The 23,043-nt window shown below is 35.7% G+C and overlaps 2 protein-coding genes across 2 annotated transcripts in view; one reads left to right on the top strand and one right to left on the bottom strand.

Moving 5' to 3' along the window:
• LOC138336376 (uncharacterized) overlaps positions 1-17,116 on the top strand; it is a 61,743-nt gene extending 44,627 nt beyond the window's left edge. The window contains 23 exon segments of the mRNA XM_069285847.1: positions 461-568; positions 813-989; positions 1,346-2,271; positions 2,582-2,708; positions 2,916-3,132; positions 3,714-3,909; positions 4,352-4,431; positions 4,750-5,014; positions 5,348-5,368; positions 7,166-7,344; positions 7,693-7,873; positions 8,369-8,542; positions 8,877-8,999; positions 9,234-9,388; positions 9,523-9,680; positions 9,924-10,060; positions 10,797-10,954; positions 11,209-11,415; positions 11,928-11,991; positions 12,235-12,403; positions 12,724-12,825; positions 12,978-13,133; positions 13,584-17,116. Of these exon segments, the coding sequence (XP_069141948.1) occupies positions 461-568; positions 813-989; positions 1,346-2,271; positions 2,582-2,708; positions 2,916-3,132; positions 3,714-3,909; positions 4,352-4,431; positions 4,750-5,014; positions 5,348-5,368; positions 7,166-7,344; positions 7,693-7,873; positions 8,369-8,542; positions 8,877-8,999; positions 9,234-9,388; positions 9,523-9,680; positions 9,924-10,060; positions 10,797-10,954; positions 11,209-11,415; positions 11,928-11,991; positions 12,235-12,403; positions 12,724-12,825; positions 12,978-13,133; positions 13,584-13,903 (4,400 nt within the window). The 3' untranslated portion in view covers positions 13,904-17,116.
• A 1,825-nt stretch (positions 17,117-18,941) lies between these two features.
• On the bottom strand, positions 18,942-23,020 carry LOC138336934 (protein BRICK1-like). Its single transcript, XM_069286567.1, has 3 exons — positions 22,867-23,020; positions 21,169-21,251; positions 18,942-20,329 (listed from the first exon to the last, which is right to left on the bottom strand). Exons 1-3 carry the CDS (start codon positions 22,979-22,981, stop codon positions 20,303-20,305), a joined length of 225 nt encoding a protein of 74 aa, XP_069142668.1. The 5' UTR covers positions 22,982-23,020; the 3' UTR covers positions 18,942-20,302.
• Positions 23,021-23,043: the final 23 nt, after the last annotated feature.

Below are 23,043 nucleotides of genomic sequence, written 5' to 3'. Positions count from 1 at the left end.
TCAATTTAGCTATTTCCATATAAACGACTTCTTCTCTGCAACTAAGAATGGAAGAGCACTTATAATGCAATGGTAGCATCCTTATAGGGTTGGGATTTGAAATTGTACAAATGATAGGGCTGACCCCCGGGGCCTTAAACGGCAATAGATGCGAGGTCAAAAAGGTCAATTAGGCTACTATTTTCATATAAATTACTTTGTCTCTGAACCTTTGTATTGGATAGCATATTTGTATGGTATCAATAGCATCATTGTATGGTTGTGATTCAAAATTAAACTTTGGGAGTCAATTTTGCTTATTTTTCTAATTGTCAGATTCTTGTGATAATTACTAACAAAAAACCAGGTGAGCGATACAGGCCCTCTGGGCCTCTTGTTTATTTATGGTGCCGATGTGTTTCAATTTGTTAATGTAAGATTACAATATCTACAAGTATTTTTTTTAACTTTCCTTCCACAGAAAACAAGCTCCTGATCACTGGCCTGCGGTCAGATACAACTTATACCATTGTGGTAGACGCGGTCAAGACCGAAATCATGAAGAATGAACCATCCGAAGATGATAAGGGTAAGTTGACTTTGAACTTTCATTTGGATATTACATTCCTTAATATATTTCCATGAACATTATCTATGGCCTATCATGATTATAAAATAAAATAAAGGAAAAAATATTCTTTAAAAAATAAGACATAGAAAGGAAAGACAGAAAGAAAAAAAACTTTAAGAAAAAGTCTATGTTTAAGCTTGTGTTATGTTTGGAAAGCTATCTTAGCACATCTGTCACCTGTTGTTAACTTTTGTTTGTGTAGATGCTCCAGAAGAGGAGACTAAGAATACCTTCACCTTGACTGCCACCTCTGACTATCTGACCTTGAAGACAGCTAAACCGCCCAGTAAACCGTCCCACCTCGGGGTCAGTGCCAACACCTGTAACAGTCTAAGGGTCGCCTGGAATCCGCCCCGGGAACATGGCGCAAGTGTCATTGGTAAGTACTGATTTCTGTCAATGTACATCTCAGAATGAAATGTAATATACTTAAAAACATACTGTATAGATATTGATTTCTAAGTATTTTGGCTTAATTGTGTGAAATTTGTGCTGTTCTTGACACATTTACATGATTGTATGAATTTGATTTGCAAAAAACTTAACACTATAAATAAAATACACCTGTACCCATATTGCTTAATTGTGAAGTTATGCTTAGCTAAATTTGAATTTTATTATTCTAAATGCATGTCATTTATAATTTTTTTTAAATATCAAGATTTTACGTGTTAAGATCTTTTTACCTGATAAGATCCTTTTAAGATTGTTGATAACTTGTATCCTTTTGTTTAGGTATCCGTATTGATGCTGTCTCCATGTCGAAGAACGAGCCCCACCACATCAGTTATGATGCCCTACCAGACGCTGTGTCCATTGATATTGAGGGCCTGAAAGAAAAAACAGAATACCTGATTCGAGTTACTGCCATAACTGATGAGTACTTTGATCGTCTTCCTGAAAAACACAAGTTCAAAAAGGCTAAAGTGTTGCCAAGGGATGTCATGGTGCCCCCTATGGAATCTCCATGGTTGCCTAGCAACTACATCATTGAGAGAACAGCTGGCACAGAACCTCCAGCCAATCTCAAGGTCACGAAAGCGACAACGACCTCTATGACCTTGTCGTGGATTTCACCTATTGTTTACGGCTCTAACCAACTAAAGAACATCATTGTGAGATGGACAGATGTTAAAAACGCCAGGAAGGGTGTTGACGAGGTCCAAATGTCCAGTTATAAGACTCTAGATCCCCGAGATACCCAGACTACAATTATTGACCTGGTACCAGGTACACAGTACAAAGTAGTCGTGGAGGCCGTGGTCAGCGTAAAGACATCACTTGTCGATACCAATGATAAAGAGACGGAGAAATACCGACGAATGGCTCACGTCATGTCTAAGGCCCTATACTGTAGGTCTCGTGCACCCACTGAGGCCCCAAATCTGTACATCACAGAGTTTACACAGGACACAGCTCAGTTGTACTGGGAAAAGCCTCGCCTTGTGTCGGCGATAGGTCGTGAGGAGGATGGTAAACCTAAATATATCCGACGCTACCTGGAGGGGTACAAGCTAGAGATCAATGGTGCAACTCACTGCTGTCTGGGCCCCACCAGACAAAGTTGTTCATTGAAGAAATGTCGACCAGGGAAGGAATACAGTGTACGACTTGTGGCCTTGACCTGTACTGATGAAGGCAAGAAGGAAAGAAAGAAAAAGGTAAAAAAAAAATCCCCTCTCTAAATTCATATCACAAGCAATTGCAGAATTTGACTATTTCATCCAGACCCCACAGCAGAACTTTACTTTAAATTGTTTCACTGACATTATAATTCTTTATAAAATTATAGATACGTCATATCAGTGATTTACAATTTTACCTATATTTAATGAGATTGCAAATTAAGATATGAAATTGAAAATTCAAAAAGTAAGATGTGCATAGATTTTTTTCTGATATGTCTGATTAGCATTCAAAGTTCACTTCTGATGATTTTATGGTAATGTAATATTAAATTCTATCTTACAGTACAAGGGATTTTATGCCCAACCCAACAAAGAGGAACTTGATTACTCGACACTGCTGAATGATGAGGACAACCTTGACCCCTCACCCTCGGACGATGTGGAAATGATCCTCCCAAGAATACAGCCAGGTAACGCCTACATAGAGATGATAGGGTGCAAAGGTTTCTTGAGTTTGAACTTTAGAATTGCTTTTTTTTCATTCATAAACAAATTTACAAAATCAAAATTTTTAATTTTTTTAATTTTTTATAGAGTAGAATACAGATTAATGAAATCATAAGTCTTAAAGTTTCATTTATGGATTCATTCATAAAGTAATATTTTGATAATTTCAGGTTACATAGCGTCTGTTAAAGCAACCTTCAGACATGTGGAGGATACCGAGATAAATATGTTTGGGGAGATCCGTGTCGAGTGGACAATTCAAGGGGAGGCGACTCTGATTAAAGACTTTAACGTCCATTACATGATCGAGGATGAGGACACTGTACGTCAGGTCCGTGGGGCCAGTGCCAGTGCCCGACTGTTGTCTATTCCTGTAGAGAGACTCAAGTAAGTCTGCAGGATTGATCTTATCATAGAGGACAGGCTAAATGAAATGTATGGTCTTTAAATCTATAAATAAGTATTAAACATGTAGTTAAAGATTCTCTAGTCTTGAAATTTTCTTACAAATGATAAATTTGGCTATGAATTTATATTCATGCTCCGGCCAACTGTTTCTTATAATATTTGGCACTGTTCTGCACAGTGTCAATTACATATGGAGTTGGGTACATATCTAACAGACAGTTTTACCAACATTTCAAAATAAAATCTTTATAAATCTTTAAATCTCTTAAATCTCTTAAAATCTTTATTTTTTCTTTGAAATATATGCTAGCTCTCAAATGGGAAACGTGTTCTTATTATGTCTTTGCATTTTGCAGAGTTACCTCCCTTTCGAGTAGGTATCCATTGTGACATCATTATTTTGTGAACAAAATTCACATTTTCTTTGAAAAGTATGATGTTACACATCCAAACATATGACGTCACAAGCAAGGGCAGATAACTATGTAATATGCATATAGAGAATTGAAACAAATATGGTGTAAAGACAATAATATATGTACTCTCCGTGACCCCTACAGGTCGGTGTACCGGATCACAGTGGAGCCTAACTACTACACAGAGACACTCCCACAGAAGGCCCAGAGTGTACAGATTGTCATCCCTGGACCACCTGATGCCCCGGAAATCTTCCTCAAGTCAGTCACACCAGAGGAGTTTGTTATTGAGTGGGGCGAGCCCAAGCTTTGGGGAGGGGTCAAAGTTCGTGGATATCAGGTACGTATAATTTTATTGTTACACCTTTCATCAATAGTATCTCTGTATCTTTAAAAAGTATCATCAGTTTTTGCATATTTTACATTAGTGTCATCAGGTCAGTTGTATCTTTTAAGAGAGTCATCTGTTCTTGTGTACTTTTCAAATGTGTCATTGCTTATTGTGTACCCTGTCATCAGTTCTTGTGTCTCTTACAATGCATTCATTGTAACAAAACAATGAAGGTCACAACAGCAAATTCAAGAAGGCACATCAAGAGCTGGATCACATGACCTGTCGATGCCTTGGGTAATATTTTAATATGTCCCTATAGAAGAAAACAGGATGTTACAGAAACCAACAATCTCATCAGTAGTATTCACTACTTCCTTAAACCCCTAAACCATCAGCAAAGCTCAGGGTACGATTGATTTTTATTTAAAATGGACCTTTTTTTCCCCAGGTGTACATGAATGATAAGCGAGCGGGTAATGAGCTCAGTTCATCTCACAGGAAGGCAGTCATTCCTTGCAGACCCAACAAGTATGTAGTTTGTAAATAAATGTTATGTTTTAATGTAAGTTATTCAGAAAAAAAATTTAAATAGAGGCAATAGCTCCCAAAATAGATGTTATGTTTTAATGTAAGTCGAGGCAATAGCTCTTAAAGAATGTAAGTCGAGGCAATAGCTCTTAAAGACCAATAATAATACTATTGTAGGTTAAAGACGAGTGAAATCTATACATCTGTATTTTCAATAACTTTGTAATGTTCTATAACGTTGAATCTGAATTGAAGGAAAGTATATAATTTATAGGAAATGGAAACTTTATATATAAATGATAACTGCTTCTGTTACAGGACTTACAAGATAAACCTGGTCGCTCTGAGCTCTAAGCCAGAGTATGAGGACTCACTTAAATCCAACACTCTGCTCGTCAACACCTCCTTACACTCACCTCGACAGGCGCGCGCACTGGACGAGTGGCAGACGGACGACACTGACGTACTGGTGAAGGTCGCCCAGATCACGGACACTAGTATACATCTAGATTGGAGCAGATACCTAGAGGTTGAAGAGGTCGCGGGCTACAGGATAGAATGGAGTAGTGTCGCACAACCCACGGTGAGTTACAGCTTGTTTCATAGTTTATGTGTCCTCCTGATATCATACATTTCATCATCTGCTCAAGAAAACTCACTTGCATATATTTTATTCAATTAGCTAACTTTTGATAACTGATTTGAAAGTTTAATTTTTGTCATGAACTTAAGCAAACTGTCTTAATGCTATTTAAAGTTATATCAATCTAACAAGATTAATGATTTTGTTTCAGTTTTGCCGTTTAACTAATTCTTAATACAACGCTGCTATTCCGTAGGATGAAAGTGTCCCAAAAATGATAACTGCTCCTTTAAATCATCAGTGTTAATTGTTAAAATGCTTTACATTTTACAGAGGAAATCCAAGAAAGGAAAAGTGAAGTATTTTCTTGATAGATTATAGAACAGGAACTATATGTAGTATCTAACATGTTACCATAGTAACAGGACATCTTACATGTTACCATAGTAACAGAATATTTAACAATTCACCATGTATTACAGACTTATAGAAACCTACAGACACCACATCTGATAACGATCTAGGAAATTCCTATGGTAATCAGTTGTTATGCTGTTGTATTATACCATTTTCTCTCCACCTCAGTTGGTTACATCCTACGTAAAGCCCTATGGGAAGCAGATGCAAGTGTAGGCAGGTGGTTTTTCTCATGGAACTATGGCTCTCCTTCATTACCAAAACTAGACACGCCCGTAACAGTAAATTATACATTCAAACAAAGGAATTTTCAAAAGATGTTTCAAAAAATTGACAAATTATTTTGATACATTTGACATATTTCTAAACCAAAATGAATATGATTAATTAGATGTAGAGATGTTATAGCATATCTAACAGCATGTTGAAATGTAGTAAACATCTGCATGACAAAACTAGAAGAAATTATAATCAAAATAGATAATAAAATAGATGAAGGAAAGTCGCAACATGCTTTAAAGTAGTCAGGTCGTATTTACAAGTTGGCATTATTGCTTTGATAGGCTTTTAGTGTCCAAGTGATAATGGTGTCCAACATTCTACCTAAATCCTTCCGCCTCTGGGTCTAGAGTTAGTCACTTACTGGAGACACAGTTGGCAGGGGGTGGTTTAAGGTTGATGGTTTTTCCCTGTGAACTCTGGCTTCCTTCCAATCTCCAATGGGGCCGCGGTGGCCGAGTGGTTAAGATGTCCCGACATATTACCACAAGCCCTCCACCTCTGGGATGCGGGTTCGTATCCCATGTGGGGCAGTTGCCAGGTACTGACCGCTGGCCGGTGGTTTTTCTCCGGGTACTCCGGCTTTCCTCCACCAACAAACCTGGCACGTCCTTACATGACCCTGGCTGTTAATAGGATGTAAAACTAAACAAACCAAACCAAATCCAATCTCCAAAATCTAGCCTATCCCAATGACCATAACTGTTTGTAGAACTTACTGTAAATACAAATAAACCACTATTAGACTGTGAATCATGGTATAAATATACAATCTATACTTGTTATCTGAAATTAAACTTGCGTTGACATAAGGTAAAATCAGTTCTAATGGAATCTGAGAAATCCTTAGAAAATCTTGGTTCATGGAACATTCAATATATAGACTTTGAGATAACAAGTTTTTAGTGTAGTTTCTTACTTTCTTTCTGATCTAAACTTCTCCTGATATTACTATTACAGTATTATCTTCAGTGTCTCTCTTTGACACCATAAATTTACTACAGGGTTGTCAATGGTGTAATAGTTACTGACCAAAGTGATGGTCTGATGATGAACCCTCACCCTTTCTTCTGTATCCCAGTCATACACCTGTACTTTCTTTCCTCTGCAGATTTACCATGGAATGTTTTATTACATACAGCTTTCTCTACACACATTGGTTTATCTAAGACAGCAAGTGGTAAAGTTGTCCTGACATTTTACCACTAGACGTCTGCATCTTTGTCACAAATTCGTTATTTACACAGGCAGTTGCCTGGTACCGACATAGCTTTAAGGTTCTTCCATGGGAACTCCAGCTTTCTTTCACCTCTCGAACCTGTCAGATCCTTAAACATAGACATTAGCTATTTATAGTACAACCTGGAACTTGTCATTTTTATTACTTCATTGACTCATCAGTAGCATTTCAAACATTAACAGATAAGAATTATTATTTTTCTTTTATGTTTACAGCAAAGGTCGCTGAACCTTGAAAGAGACAACAACAGCTGTATAATCAACAATTGTCTACCTGGTACAACCCATTTTGTCCGTCTGATCGTCCTGGATGACCAGGGAAAAGAGCTAGAGCGGTCAAGACAACTGACCATACAGACTTCAGCACCTCCTGAGGCTCCCATCATAACTGTCAGGTATGGCCAATATCATATACAGTTACTTTATTTTAGTCTTTACAATGTTGTCCAGGCTGTAAATTTCTCAGACAGAACTCGACAGTTCAGCTTCTTTCTATTATCATATGCCTGTAAATGCCTCTGGTTTTTAGTTGAATGCAAAACTGCCAAAATCTTTAACTGTATTCTGGTTGTTCTCTATGATAAATCAAAATATGTCTTCATTTCTTACCATTCTAAAGATAGAATAAACTTTGTACATGTAAACAATAAATCATATCTATGTACTGTATTTAAATTACCTCCCAGATCAAGCACTCAAACGATAACTTCTGAATTCATGCTTATTTTCATATTTTTTGTCAGGGCCTGTAACTTCCGGTACATCTCCGTACAGTGGGAGAAGCCCACGACCTACGGCGACGCCTTGGTTACAGGGTACAAGGTGTTTGTTAACGGTATCATCGTACACACACTCAACGCAGACCAGACTAGTTATACCTACACAGAAGGAAAATGGTGCCATGAGTACACCTTCCAGGTTCAGGTAAATAATCTACCTGTTAATTACCTTTTCAAGTTTCAAGTTTTATTATAATCAAATGAGATACAGAATATAGGCAGCAATATACATAATTATATCAAATCAAAATTCACATATAATATACAAGATGGCGGAGGACAATCCCATACACATAAACATATAAGAATCCCTTGACAAGTAAGTTTGTAACTAACATGTAATTTAGGAAGAACAATACAAAAAAAGAATTTGAGCTAAGCTCGGGGGATTGCAGTGAAATAGAGTGTCATTAAGTACACCTTCCAGGTCCAGGTAAGTAATCTGCCAGTTAATTAGCTCAAAAATGAATTAAATCAAATATTATATGAAAAATAAGGACAAATTTGAATAGAAAATACAGAATATTGTGGAAAGCTGAAACATATGGGAAGAATGAGATTATGAGACCAGGAGTTCCTGAAGTGTATCACGTTTGGTTGATTCACCTATGTAAGGAATTTGTGCTTCTTTGTGTTTCAGGCTTTAACAGCAATAGAACGACTAAACAGTAAGGTGTCCGAGCCACTGACCATCGTCTGGCCTGGTGCCATGAGTCCCCACCTCCATCGTCTACCCACACACAGCAGTTCAGTCATACGTGTGGGCTGGGACGACCTTAACATGTCTGACGGCGCCAAGGTCAAACATTTCAGGGTGAGTGTTCTTTAAAGTCTCAAAATATCCAGATGATCAACAAAAATCTTAACTATTAAGTATGGCCTTGAAAAAATTATTCTGTAAGAACTGAATACATACTTTTTTAAATAATTTTGGAGATATTAGATGGATTGAAAGCATTACCGGAATTTGTATTTTACCATTAAAGATCACTAAGGCAGAAAACATTACAGATGACTTAAGTATGATTGTATTGTTCAGTAAATAAAAAGGTTATTATATCTGAATATGTCATGAAAATATCACTTGATGAAATGATAAATTAAAAAAAAAATGAAGTTCTATGGTAACAATACTAACATGTTTACAGGGAATCTGTACAGAGGAAGCTACCAATAAAATCGTATATGACTTCCCAATCCATCCGGAGAGTCGCGAGGTGGAGTTTAGCAATCTCAAAAACAGAGTCTACACCATTCTGTTGGAAGTCCATGTAAGTTTACAGTGTTCAGTGTGCTTTAGGAAGGGTATATGTTTAATAAAAATAATGTTCAACAACCACATTTCCATCCAATAAATTAAATCAAGTCCTTAATTATACAAATACTACCTGGCATATTAAATGAAATCTCAGACATCTTTCAGTGCTAATGCTGACTCTAAATAAATGTGTTAAAAAGGTATTTTTTGTTCTTAAAGTTTTTCTCTTGATTTTCTGCCATCACAGTTGTACGGGACCAATGATGTGATCCGGTCGGATGTGCTGAGGGTTCAGCCGGCTCCTGCCCCTGACGCCCCCAGGGTGACAGTGACGGTTGTAGGACTCGACGAGAGGAGACAACTGGAGAAGGTTACCTGTGATCTCGTTAACAAGAGAGACAGGTAAGACAGTTTTGGTATCATTTATCTTCATATCAACACACCGGGTAATATCATGATAGGATCTAACTATGTTGTATTGTGCAGTTTAGTTTAAATAATTGATTTTGACAATATATGAATTACTTTCTTACCAGACTTATACGGAAGGTTGGCCACAAGCTGAAGGAGATTGGTGCCCTTTCCCATCCGCTGAGGGCAGAGAAGAACCGTGAGGTGATAGAGGGCGCCCACACCTTAACTAGAGTCGAGGAATATCTAGAACAGTGTTTCCAGGCCATGGAACACTTTACAGGTAAAGATTCAGTTTCTCTTTTTTTTGAATAAGTGTGTCAACAGTCATGACTGTTACCTGGTCAACAGTTGTTACTGTTGCATAGTAATTTAGAGATTTGTCATATTTATTAGCTAAAGGATGGGATAGCCTTGAAAGGTTTTGCTTAATTGAATATTTTCTTTAAAAAATACCTTATTGTAGCAGCCAATCAAGAGCTTTGTTTTAAGAAATTACATGGTTTGTTTGCTTTGATGTATACAGGTCAGTTGACAGCCCACATCAGCTGGCAGTGTCCTCAGTCCAGACCCGACTTCCAGGTGGCGGGCTACAAGGTCCTTATTGATGGCAAGCAGTACGGCAGTCCAATGCATGATGGTGTGCGGTCCATTAGAATCAGTGTAAGTATACAACAGGAAGTATTAGGGAGGAGCAACAGAGGTTAAAAGGTGAAGTCAGTAGAGGTCAAAGGTCAAATAGAAGTTGAGGATTAATTGGGTCAAGGGAGATCAATTAGGGAGTCAAAGATCAATGGGGTCATAGAAGGTCAGCTAGGGAATAAAAGATCAAAGGGGTCAAGAGAGGTCAATAAGTATTCAAAGATCAATTGGGTCAAGGGAGGTCAACTAGGAGTGAATGATCAAAGGGGTCAAGAGAGGTCAATAAGTATTCAAAGATCAATTGGGTCAAGGGAGGTCAACTAGGAGTGAATGATCAATGGGGTCAAGAAAGATCAACTAGGGAGTCAAAGATAAATGGGTCAAGGAATGTCAATTGGGATTTTAAGATCAATAGGGGTGAAGAAAGGTCATTTAGAGGCGAAGAAAGTCAGCAAAGTTTGCGTAACAAAGGCGAACAGGCATTAGATTTCAACAGGAATCAAGAGAAACCTGCTCGGGTCAAACTTAGTCAACAGAGAAAAAATCACATGTATTTTAATAAGACATGACAGATTCAATTAATGAAGTTTGATTGCTCATACCATTTCAAGTTATGCCAAAAAGATGACTAATATGTTAAAGAAAATAGAAATGCTGATTCAAAAGATAATTGATCAATAACATATTGTGTAAGGCACTGTTAAGTATCTGTTGTTACGTATGTATGAAAGGATATTGTTTTTTCTCCCACTGACAGTTGCCAGTGGACCAGCCCAAGTACAGACTGAGTATGGTGTCTATGACAGATAAGCCACATGCCACAAGTGAAGAGTCTAACTCGGTAGAGCTACTGTCTGATAACTTCCGTCCTTTCTCCTTCTATTGCTATCACAGTATTCATCAGAAAAACATCAGGTAAGAATTCAAGCCATGTGTTACTCCAAAGTCATGTGATGGTTTCACGTATCAAATATAACTAAAAAGAAGGTTTTTAAAGTTTGCATGAACAGATTATTGTGCAAATGAAAGGAGAATCACTTGATATATATATAGAATCTTGATTTAGCTAGTTTTAATGACCTGTTAGATCTTGATTGTAGATTGCAGAACATCTTCGTAATCTTAGATATGGTTGATTAAATTTAAAACATCTTGATCTTGTTTTGTAGATGGCCCAATACTGGCTGCTGTAAATATCTGGATTCTATCAACTATGAGAGACAACTTGCCAAGAAATTAGCCAACCAGGGACTGTTGAAAAAGAAGGTTCCACCTCCGTCCTGTAGTCTACTGGATATTTTTGATGGGGAGTACAAACCCTTCATGGGGACACACAACAAACAATTTCCTACCGTTGTCCTGTTCTGGACTCCATGGTGAGTGTAGCAATGAAAAACCAGCATCACAGTTTATCAGGTCCAGTCTATATAATAAAATCTCTATCAAAGATGAAATTTTGTCATGTACATTTTTGTGTCGCCTGCAACACAAGGGCGACAATTAGGTATCACTGTGTCGGTGACTATCCAATTTCAACCAAATTGGGTATGGTTTTATATCAATGAGATCCCGGATGAGTTAGATAATGTCAAAATCTGTCAATATTTGCAAGAGTTACAGGACTTTAAAATCGTCAAAACATACTGTTTTTTGTGATGCTGTGCAGGCGACACATCCACTTCTGTGGAATTCTTGTTTCTACATATGTGGAAAATAGTTAGAAATAATATAGGACAGTTGTCTTCACATCTGCTTAGGGGAGTACAAATTCATAAAGTAGTCAGAAATAATATAGGGAGGAAAATGCATTGAAATGTTGATGTGAAAATACTTTGTATGTGCAGTTTCGAACAATTAGTGAACATTTACTATTTCCATTGATTTACAGGTGTCTGTCATCTCAAGGAGTTATGGCCAATTTTGTTCGGTTCGCTCGTGAATTTCCTACAGATGTAAGTATATAGACAAATCGAGATATAAATATAAGCAATTTCGTTTTTCATTTAACTAAATTTTGAGTAAACATATAAAAATACTGGTATTATTTATTTGTTAAACAATGGTGAACCTTAGTGTTTTAATCTTCTCCCGATTATGGTGATCTTGAATTATTAAATCTCATTACAATGACTTAAACCTTGTGACAGTTTCTTGTGACCTTGACCTTACCACTGACTCTTACCTTGACCTTTCAGTATAACTTTATTGCTGTGACCTGTGGTGTGGATGCCATGGGTGCCACGGAGAGGAAGTCTCTTATCCACCAGATCACTACCAATGGTTACCGTGCCGACAATACCCTGTGGCACTGTACAAGTCAATGTGCCTCTTCAATCCATGAGGCTACCAATAACTCTATTGCTGGTAAGCATCAAGTAGACCTTGATCATTATGCCAAGGTTTTTTTTCAAGCTAGGATTTGATTTAAGTATATTACAATGTATATTGATATGCAATTTTATGCCATAATATACCATATTTAGAAACAACTTCATTTCAAAAACAACTTTAGCTGTAGATTTCCCAGAATGTTAGGGAGGTATTGTCTTGTTGCTTTATAGATGTCTAGTTACTATGCAAAGGCATTCATTTGAGGAGTGTAGTTGATGAGACTGCTATGTTACTGTACAATGATATTACTGTATGTACATTTTACAATTACTGACCCGGTATTTTCCCTACAGGTCACTCAAGGAAATTTGACGAGGGTAATCATAAATTGGTTGACCTGACTGAGATTCTAGGGATTGCTGGTGTTCCTACACTTCTGTTTGTTCACCCTGAAGGTCAGTACACACTCTTTGTGTCTCTTTGTGATAGAGAAATTTCTGCTGTTGTTGATGTGTGATGTTTTGAATCCTATAACATCATTGTGATAGATAAAAGTTTCTTAAATTAGCAACAATCGTATATAAATTCTATTTTTCACCCCCAACAGGTTACATTGCATGGCATGGCCGCTACAGCTCATTTGATTATGCTGCCTTCTCGGCGTTCATGCGCCACACTTTCTGTGAAGTGACCGGAACTGCTTGTTCTGTGTTCAAATGTGACAGCTGTCAGAATGACCTGAACATTGATGATCAGAGTATTGGTAAGTTGGTTTGTTTTGTTAATACATTTGGGAAACAAGTCATCACAAAGTTTCCATTCATCGTTTTGAAAGAACATATAATTCAATTTTAAAAGTTTATGTGATCCGATGTATTTCTACTAGCCCCACCACTATATTTGAAGTTTTATTCCAATATGGAGCGGCAGCCATGTACTGACTGCAGGCGACTGTAGGTCTGTGGTTTTTCTCCTGGTACTCCTGCTTTCCTCCATATTCTATACCTGGCACATCCTAAAATGACTGTCTGTAATGGGATGCCAGCATTAAAGCCAATTGTAATTATGGCATGTTAACCAAAAACAAAAGGATGACAATTAGTGCAGGTTATTTAAGAATGTAAAATTCTAAATCAAGGTAAATCTATGTTAATGGTGATATATAGTTACTTTCTCACTCAACATCCATCATTCTTTATTTTTTTTTTTGTAGAGCAAGTGTTACAGTTAGTTCATGATATCCCCATCAAGAACGTCCCGATTCAGCGAATGCCAGCAGAATTCTTTCACCATGACGAGTCATCGAACATCATGGAGAACAGTCCAGAACAGATCTTCTTTAAACGCAAGCCAAGTCCAAAGGGACGCAGCAAGAAGAAACGTTCTTCACAGATATCGGTCAATAGTCGGCCCTACTCCGCATCTACATATGTACAACTACTCAAAAGTCCGTACATGCAGCAAGTCGTGCCTTCTCCTAAGGTGCTCAACAGGATGCTGAGGCCCAACAGTGCTAGCGGGGCACGACAGTAGTGTTAATTAATTAAAAGACTTGGGAACATCCACAGACCACCATGTACAGTAAAACCTGCCATAGCGATCACCTCTCTGCAAAGACAACCTCCTTAATAAGACCACTTTATTAGGTTATTTCTATACAATTTGGACTGTGTATAAAGACCATTTACATATAAAAGTGGTTTTTAGGGACAGGTTTGGCTGTATAACAAAACAAACTTATAAATGCCTCAAAGACAAATATACTGTGAAAAACATGTGTGAAATAAGACAGAATGTTCATTGGTGTTAAGATAGAGATAGAATTTTTCAAAATTAGCGGGATCCCTTGGAAATATCAACGATGGACAGATTGTCTCTTTTACAGCTAGGTCCTTCACTGTATTTAATCCCCATCAGTGCTTATTTAACAGAATAATTTTACACTCGGTGCCAATTGTAAAAAGAAAATGTAGTAACTTATGGCTATTTTGGAAGCACAATACTCTTATTGCTAATAACATTACTGGAAAAATCTATTTGTGCTTCATTGTTTATCAAACTTATAGTTTTACCTTACTAAATCTTTACAAGATATTTCTTTAACCCTACAGTTGTTACATAATGCATTTTGTGCAACAGCTTTGATTGAATCAGCAAAGAATTGACGATGATATTGTGATTATAGTAAAATAGATTTTTTGACTCTAGGTGATGGGTAATCTGATGTGTTTGACAGTGAAATTACAGCAGTACTTCCTGATTATATTCATTGACATTGTTTTTGATCTTTTTATTTGCAAAGAAATTGTTTTATCTTTTACATGGTAAAAAGTTCAAAAATCGTGTTCAGTTTTCCTAATTTTCCGTTTTATATGCATGTAAGGGAGTATATACATGTATGTCTCAATATAAATTGTGTTAGATATTAATATAGATGAAATTATGTTCTGTTTGCTGAAAAGTTACCTGGATGAATAAACTTTAATGATTTAATGAGCGTACTATCTTTGGTAGTATTTCACTTGTGAACTGGTCATAGATTTTTTGTGCCATAGTCCTTTCATGTTGATCCTATATGTATAGGAATTTTATATAGGTTTAGATAGTGTGTGTCTGTGATTGTAATGTTGGTTTGAGAGAGGGTGTGTGTCTGATTGTTCTATACCAAACTAAAGAGTACAACAACTTATTTTAGCTCTTATTCTGCTAACCGTAGAGTCTGCTAGGATATTATGGAGCTGTTAGCAGTGTCTGTACACTGAATTTTGAGTTTTGTTTGCGCTGAGATGCGAAACTCAAAAAAGGTAATATACAGTAACACATAATAACTGATAGATGTTTTAAATTATGAAATTGTTGAATCTCTTATTTGTTATGAAATTTTCAATTAAATACAAAAAAATATTCACAATATTAGAATGAAAAGAATTGAATCACTATTGTTTTATTTCGCTTGTGGTAATACAAACGATTCAACTACAGCAAAGTTGATCTTTTAACCTATTAAAGTATTACTGTTAATGCTTATGATTCCAGTTATTTCCTATACTAAATGAGCTGTAGACAACTTCTGTATATTAATCAGTTTCACCATCCATTTGCTATCTGGAATAAACTTATTCAGTTTATACTAAAGGGAGATAATCCACAGGATGGGAGCATCATGGTTCCACACGACCACCCATTAAAACCGTCCATTAACTATCTTTGTGATGAATTCCCATTAAACCGTCCATTAATTATCTTTGTGATTAATTACCATTAAACCGTCCATTAATTATCTTTGTGATTAATTACCATTAAAACCGTCCATTAATTATCTTTGTACATATATAAGGCTGTGATATTAATTTGTTATAGAACGAGTATTTTGTTTGGATATATAAGAAAAAAGTTTATTAAGAAACAGAAAATACCTGTGATATTTGTACCTTATATTTATGTGTTGCTGTTCTAAGTATACATTGTATGCATGGACAAGATGTACATATCATAATTGTTTAAAAGTATATTTCATGCAGGGTATTGTTGGAATCTTTTGAAAATCCTGTTTGAAAAATGAAAAATTGAAACCAATGGATATGTTTAAATTTAATGAAAGAAAAATAAATTTCAACTTATTTTTACAATAAAAAAAATTCAAATACACAATGTTTTAACAATCATTTTCAACTGTTTTTAAGTACATGTAGATATGCACTTTGATTTATTGTTTTCCATTTGATTTTTAATGCAAATTAACATCTTCTGCTGCATTAGATGGACATACGTGTATGTAATTAATTGAGTCACTCTCTTACGATTTCCTATTTTGTGGTTTGAATGCTAGTAAATCTGATATTGTGTCATATTAATATGATCTAAATAAAACATTACAAAATAATTTGCTTACCTCATTCACCCCTGCAATTTCATAATAAACTATTCCAGCCCTTGAATTAGAAGAGTTCAACTGTGTCTTTAGGGGTGAAGAAAATAATTATCTTTCTGCCGATTAGTATGTATTCAAGTTTTCTTTGTAAAACTGCGGACTTTGCTTGTAATTTCTTGCAAGATTGTATTGTTTTACTGCATAAAATTAGTCAATAAATACAGTCAAACCTGTCTATAAAGGACTTCAAAGGGACAGCAAAAAAATGTTCTTTATAGACAGTTGTCCTTTATAAAGAGGTGTCCTTAACAGCAGGTTTGACTGTATTGATCAGAGGTTTCCTAAATGCAGCTTCTGTGATTTAATCAAAATAATATATTTGTTATGTTATTGATCATTTTTACTTTTAAACTTTTATTTACAATAAATTATATCTGCCTTTATATTAAAATCTCGCATATCCACCCATTTTATAGACATTTTGATCATTTTTATTTCCGTCCATAAACCATATGATCATGAAAACTAATATACTTGTATTGCTGTTATTATCAATATTATAAAAAAAAAACCAAATAATTACTGATTGACTTATGGGATGTTTTAAGATTACAAGTAACCTCTGTGATAATGACTTGTAAAATAGTGAGAAAAAAACAACATTCCATCTCCTGTACTTTCATTGTGGGAGTAGTCTTCTGTGGCATTCCAAGGTCAGCCGATTTATGTGTGAGTGTAGGGAAGTATTGGGTATATTAAAGTAACATTTGTCTTGTATGGTTTTTGTTTAAAGAAGAGCTTCATAATCAAATAGTGTAGTATGTAAGTTATTTGATTTTTCATGCTTTTTTCCAATTAAAATGTCTAGATACAAATTCTGTGTTTGTGTTTTCAGTAATTTAATGCATTCAGTGTGATGAAAAATTGTTGTGCATCAAAATTTTCCTATAACATAATTTATAGTAGTTATTTATGATAATAAGCAAACTCCTAGGCAACACCTACTGTTTGATACACCAGCATTAAGCCAAACTTGCTACCATATCTCTCATACAACAGCCTTTGGTCCAAAACACCCTATTCAACCCTTGAACTCCTTGGCTGAATAAATTGCTATGTTACTACAGTATTTGGCCGCAAATAAGACCCTACTCTAAGAGAAGAAATAAAGGTCAAAATGGTTGGGGGGAGGGGGTCTTATTTGCGGACAACCCGCCTGATAACTCTTGGAGTCCCTTGACCGACAGAATATTTAACCTGGCACTTGAAGAAAGATAAAATGAAATCTTACTTCAAGAGACCAAGTTCATTATTCTAGCATAGTAACTCATTTATAGTTATCGGTAGATGTTGTAGGATCTGTGCAGAATAATTTCAGAAGAAAAATGAAGTTGAAGATGTGAAACTCAAGACGGAGCTGTGCTGAGCAGATCAATAAAACAATTGATCAGGACTATTTCAGGATAGATCTGAAAAGTTTGAGCCGAATTCGACTTTATTTTAAAAATTGACATACCGGTAACTCAGTCCTGCAGACCACGAGATAATACGGTTCCTTAGTAGAAAGTTTACAAATAGCTCAAAATGGATGTGAAATGCATCATCCACTTCACTCAGTTCATCCAAAGAGTTCAAACTTGAAAGTAAAACCATCCACAATATCTCGATAGGTTAATTACTATCACTGATAATACCGTATATTTGCGCGTATAGTGCACTCTTTTTTTTTCATGCCGCCATGTAAACAAAGAGTCAATCATCCTGTCAAACTCCTCTCGCCAGTAAATGTTAATGAATAGAAGGTTGTTTTCAGCACTGATAAACAATAGAACTGCTTAATTTTGTTCTTAAAGAGTTCTTATATACGTGCAAAAATACTGTATATATCCACCCCTGGACTATATTTCATCATACCAGAGTTAGTTTGTTTTCATTGCACTTTGTGCATAAAGCTTTATAACAATATATATTATAAACAGAAGATGTTTGTTGTGTATAAATATTCATTGTTATATATGTTCTTATTGAACAACAAATAACAGCATACTTTAATATTCCATCTTCGATATTATAAAGGTTAATTGCTATTGCTGTCGTAATGTCCGTCCCTGGACTATGTCAAATCAAAACTGAAGATTGTGTGCGACCACAGATGGGACACGTAGTTTGGTCTTTTGTATGGCTTTGAAGTTGGGCATTGCTGTCTCTATAATCTTCAAAGGAAGTCTCTCCAGGCCGTCGATTGGTCAGTTTTTTTTCTCCTAAACTGCTTTAAGTTTTGCTACAAATAGTATTCCAGACTGGGGTAGATAGTAATAGTAACCCCTGGAAGATCAAGGATGTTTATTACTCATAAAATGGCTGTTTCACGCATGCAAACAGTTTAAAATAAATTTAATAATAGATTTCATTATATTTGGACATCACTTTTGCTACAATCAAAATCTGTGTGATTACAGTGGACCAGCAATAAAACGGATGCCGATAGTCTGGATACTCACAATCCGGACGGAAATGTCAGGGAATGGATATCCGTAAGGTTATTTATACTAACTAGTCTGGAAATTCGGATTCCGAATCTGGAACTTCATTTTGGGAGTGGAATAAATGTTTGGTTAATAAATTCCCGCAATAATGTACAGATCCCTATCTGTCAACTACTTCAAGCATTTTCCTTAATGGCATCACAAAATACACAAAACATTTTCAATACGATTTTATTTTCATTTGGTCATTATATATACTACAGTATAAAACATTCACTCAAGGTACGTCACAACAGCATTACAGTTAATACCAAAGTCAAACATGACTTTGTGAAATACCTCATGCTACTGCCTAAAATTGCCAAAATGAAAACAAGTTTGCATTTATACCAAATCTCAATTTCAATTTAGAATCTCCAGTCAAAACAGCCTGACTTTCCTCTGACCGTGATTACCCATTCAAGACATTTCACCAGTTTTATAGCTAGCATAAGTTAGAAATACCTTCTGTCAAAATGTCTTAGTATGGTGCCAGAGCAAGAGGAAACTTGGACTGGCCAAGAAAATACATGATATTAATAAACAATGAATAAGTATTTGGCATGGCAGAACAAAGCCAATATGCATTCATTTCATATCCTCAATATGACAAACATTCACACTGACTTTCTCACTAAACAAAGGTTTCTAACATAGAACAAGGGAGATAATACATTACATTCTATCAGTACACAATATTCAATAAATAGGATTTTTTCTAAGATTTGGTTTTCTTTTCCTACAACAGGTATTTTATTTGAATTTTCACATTTTGATCTTGGGTGTCTTGAATAACTTGACAAGCCATAATTTATTATTTCAGCATATTTTCAAGATGATATCCATCTGATTAAAAAATAAACTTTTGATCAAACAAATCTCAAGAAAAACTCATGAAAATATCAATCTTAGCTTCCAATCTGTGGTCCTAATGATAAATAGTAGTGTCCGCTTTACAGTTGGATTAACTATAAACTAAAGCAAGCACAGACGCAAATTTAACATTTCCTGGAAATATCTTTCAGAATCCTGTAAATGAATTTCAAAAGATTTGCCTGTATCTGTGATTATTTTACTTTGACTGCAGTCTTTAATAACCATGATTCATGTCGTTTATCAAACTGGACCTCCAATACAACCAGATAGCAAGGTTTTCATAAGGGTTTTTAAAGTAAGTTATAATTGATATTTTAAAGAGAACTGCATGTACATGTATTCAGATCCATTCGTAAAATCTCTTTGACTGATTGTAATCAGATCTATTTATAATATTTTGAATTATTTAGAATATTATGAGTCATGACACAATTTAGAATATACATTCATTGCACCCTGCATGGTATTTGTATAAAATGGATAAAAATTAGTTTTTTTTTCAATCAATCCATTCTCCTCCTTTCTTTAGTGTCTTCTCCATTATTGGTGCTGGACACCAAACAAATGTCTGATCTCTCTCACTTCTGATCAATAGAGGAATCTTGCTCAAATACTTAATATTAATTGTCAGTTCATCTTAAATGTTGAGTCCATGTATCGCTAGGGCCTTGTCTCTCCTTTTGTAACCTGAAATCACAACAATGATGTCAAGGTTTAGTTGACAATTCAACTACAGTACATACCCAGTAGTATCTACAGTTTATTTTGAGTTTTAAATTTGTTGTATCAAACATGTACTGAGAATTTTTATAAAACCTATAATGAAATCTTAGTTGAATCAGTTCATATAAATATTAACCAGCAGTATACCTGGTAGTTGATATAATTTGAATTATGTTCACAAATATATCTAAAAATCATCTCTCTTCTGCCAACACTTAAAGGCCCACTACCTTTGTGAAACAAAATTATTAAAGTGAATAGTCGGGCAAAAAAACAATAATAATATATGCAAATGTTACAATGTATATTAATGGCCTAGGAGGATGTTATAACACCAACCAAGATTCCCTGCGTAAACTATGTTAACAGTGCAAAGATTTATTTCGCTGTTTTGCCGTCTGGCGCAGTGATAATCAACCTGCGCACGGTAATTCTGATGACGGCGGGAACCATAAAACGACTCACGTTATGAAAATCACCATTTAATTTATTCTAATTAAATTGTCAAGAAGGTAATGGTAAAGTGTAGTACAGAGGACTCCACATAATCGAATAATGGTTATTTGAATATTTCGGTTATTTGCAAAAAAATCTGTGGTCCCGGTATATTAACGGTAAGTTAATAATTTTTGTGACTCTATAAAATCATCAATTTCATTTTACAATCCCATTTTAAAACATTAAAGCCGTTTTGGAAAGGTAGTGGCCCTTTAATAATTCCAGAAATAGAGGGATGGATTTAAAAGTCAAGATCTAGATTTATAAAAAGTTTTAATCTAGACTTGTGTGTATGTGGTACTCACTCTGGCTTCAATGTATTCCACTCTCTTCTCCAATACAGTAAGTTTTTCGTTTAAATTTGCAAGTCTTGATCTGCATGATGTATCTGAAAAGAAAAATATTTGCATGATATAATCTATAAGCACCATTTGCACGACAACGCCAAAAAGGACAAAATGTATATGCTTTTGTTAAGTCGAATATTGTCAAACAAGCGCTCCTAGTACAAGCTTTAGACACAGTGGCATGGTTGTTTGCTGACAGAAATATGTACTGAACCCCGTGGACTTACCTAACTGAAATGTACAAATTTTGCCTATTTTGCCAAATTTTATAAATACAAGCAACAAAACAATCTATATGAGTCAACATTAAATGAGTAATATATACCTAAGGTTAGACCCAATGCATACACACTCTTAACTTAAGTTATATGTTCTAGTACACATGACAATAATACAAAATATTACTAATCTAAACAGAGGCCAATACCTTTATGTTATCATCATATTCCCATCATGCGTAAGAGTCCTGCTTTTGACTAATAATCCTATATTTTAGTAATCATTTAGTAACCAAAATGCAGGATTTTGTAATATGAAAAAGAATAAAGTTATTTTATCAAAAAAAAGGGTATCATGATTTTCAGATTGACATTACCATATAACTGATTTAAGACTTATTTTTGCGCATGATGAATTATTTTTTTCTATTGTCAACTTTTTTTGCCAATTCACAGGATCATGTAACTGTAAATCGTTACATAAATGCAGCACTGGACTAGTACTGTTGTGCATCTGATCCTTTGATGTACATTACTGTACATCAAGAAATTGTATATAACGGTACACTGTGGTTGTGGTTGAAGGTGTTGCTTTGAAGTTTGGTGTCACTCTCTCTGTAAAAGGCAGTCTCTCCAGGTCTGTGATTGGTCATTTGTTTTCTCCTGAACTGCCTCCACTTTTACTATGAAATAGTGTTGAGGTGGAAATAATGTTAGTGTGCAGTGCCGCGGGATTGGACCGGGTCGATCATCAGTGACCATGTAGCTCAGTAGTTGAGCACTCAGCTAGTGTTCAGTGGTCCCCAGTTCGAATCTCTCAGTCTTGCCACTGCATGTTCTCCTCTAATGTTACGAAAATTGGTGCCCAACTAAAATTAGAACGAATAATCATACCCTGCCTCCACTCCATTCACGGCACCATCTGTCAGAAATCTTCCGTCCATCGTTCAGAGCTACGTAATCGCAGCTAAACTAAAATATACTTATACCACCACTCTGGGTATTTTTTGTTGGGCACCAATCCTTGTACCGTATAAGGATCTTGTATGTCTTCGGGGGCAAAAAATGAGAGAGTTGTGTAGCGGGTACTGGACTGATCATCGGTGACCGGGTAGCTCTGCGGTACTTCAGTAGAGCATTATTCGGCTAGAGTTCGGAGACCCCAGTCGGAATCCCAGTCTGGCCACTACATTTTCTCATCTCCAGTTACAGTGATAATTGATTATGAAAAGGTCATCATAACCAAGTAGTTATAAATGTTCAACATTAGCGTTGGAAATCATTAATGATGGTTACACTGTAACACATGGATAGAGTGTTACAATGTATGTAGCTCTTATCATCTACAACACACCGAGGAATGTAAGACTCTTCACTTTATATTGGAGTCCTGAATAAATTCTTGATGCAGATTCGTTACATAGATAAGCAAAATTACCGAATGAGTTTAAGAAGTCCGATATCTTCTTTATGCTACCAGTGATGACCTCAATGTATTCTCTATTAGCCCAATCTTGTTGGATCGGCTTCTGAGCTCCCTGTGTATGCGCCATCTTGTCAAATGTCAATAAGTGCTTCCTTGACTGAATTTGTAACGCGAATTATGATTGGTCGA

Source organism: Argopecten irradians, chromosome 12 (genome assembly GCF_041381155.1).
Source record: "Argopecten irradians isolate NY chromosome 12, Ai_NY, whole genome shotgun sequence".
Classification (NCBI taxonomy): domain Eukaryota; kingdom Metazoa; phylum Mollusca; class Bivalvia; order Pectinida; family Pectinidae; genus Argopecten; species Argopecten irradians.
The sequence above is the reverse complement of the archived record's forward strand: the minus strand, read 5'-3'. Positions and strand labels throughout refer to the sequence as shown.

Coding starts and splice junctions, on each gene's coding strand:
- LOC138336934 (XM_069286567.1), bottom strand. CDS start 22,981: ATGGCGCATACACAGGGAGCTCAGAAGCCGATCCAACAAGATTGGGCT. Junction 21,252..22,866: donor GGACTTCTTAAACTCATTCG/GTAATTTTGCTT, acceptor TTTTCTTTTCAG/ATACATCATGCAGATCAAGA. Junction 20,330..21,168: donor TGGAATACATTGAAGCCAGA/GTGAGTACCACA, acceptor TTGTGATTTCAG/GTTACAAAAGGAGAGACAAG.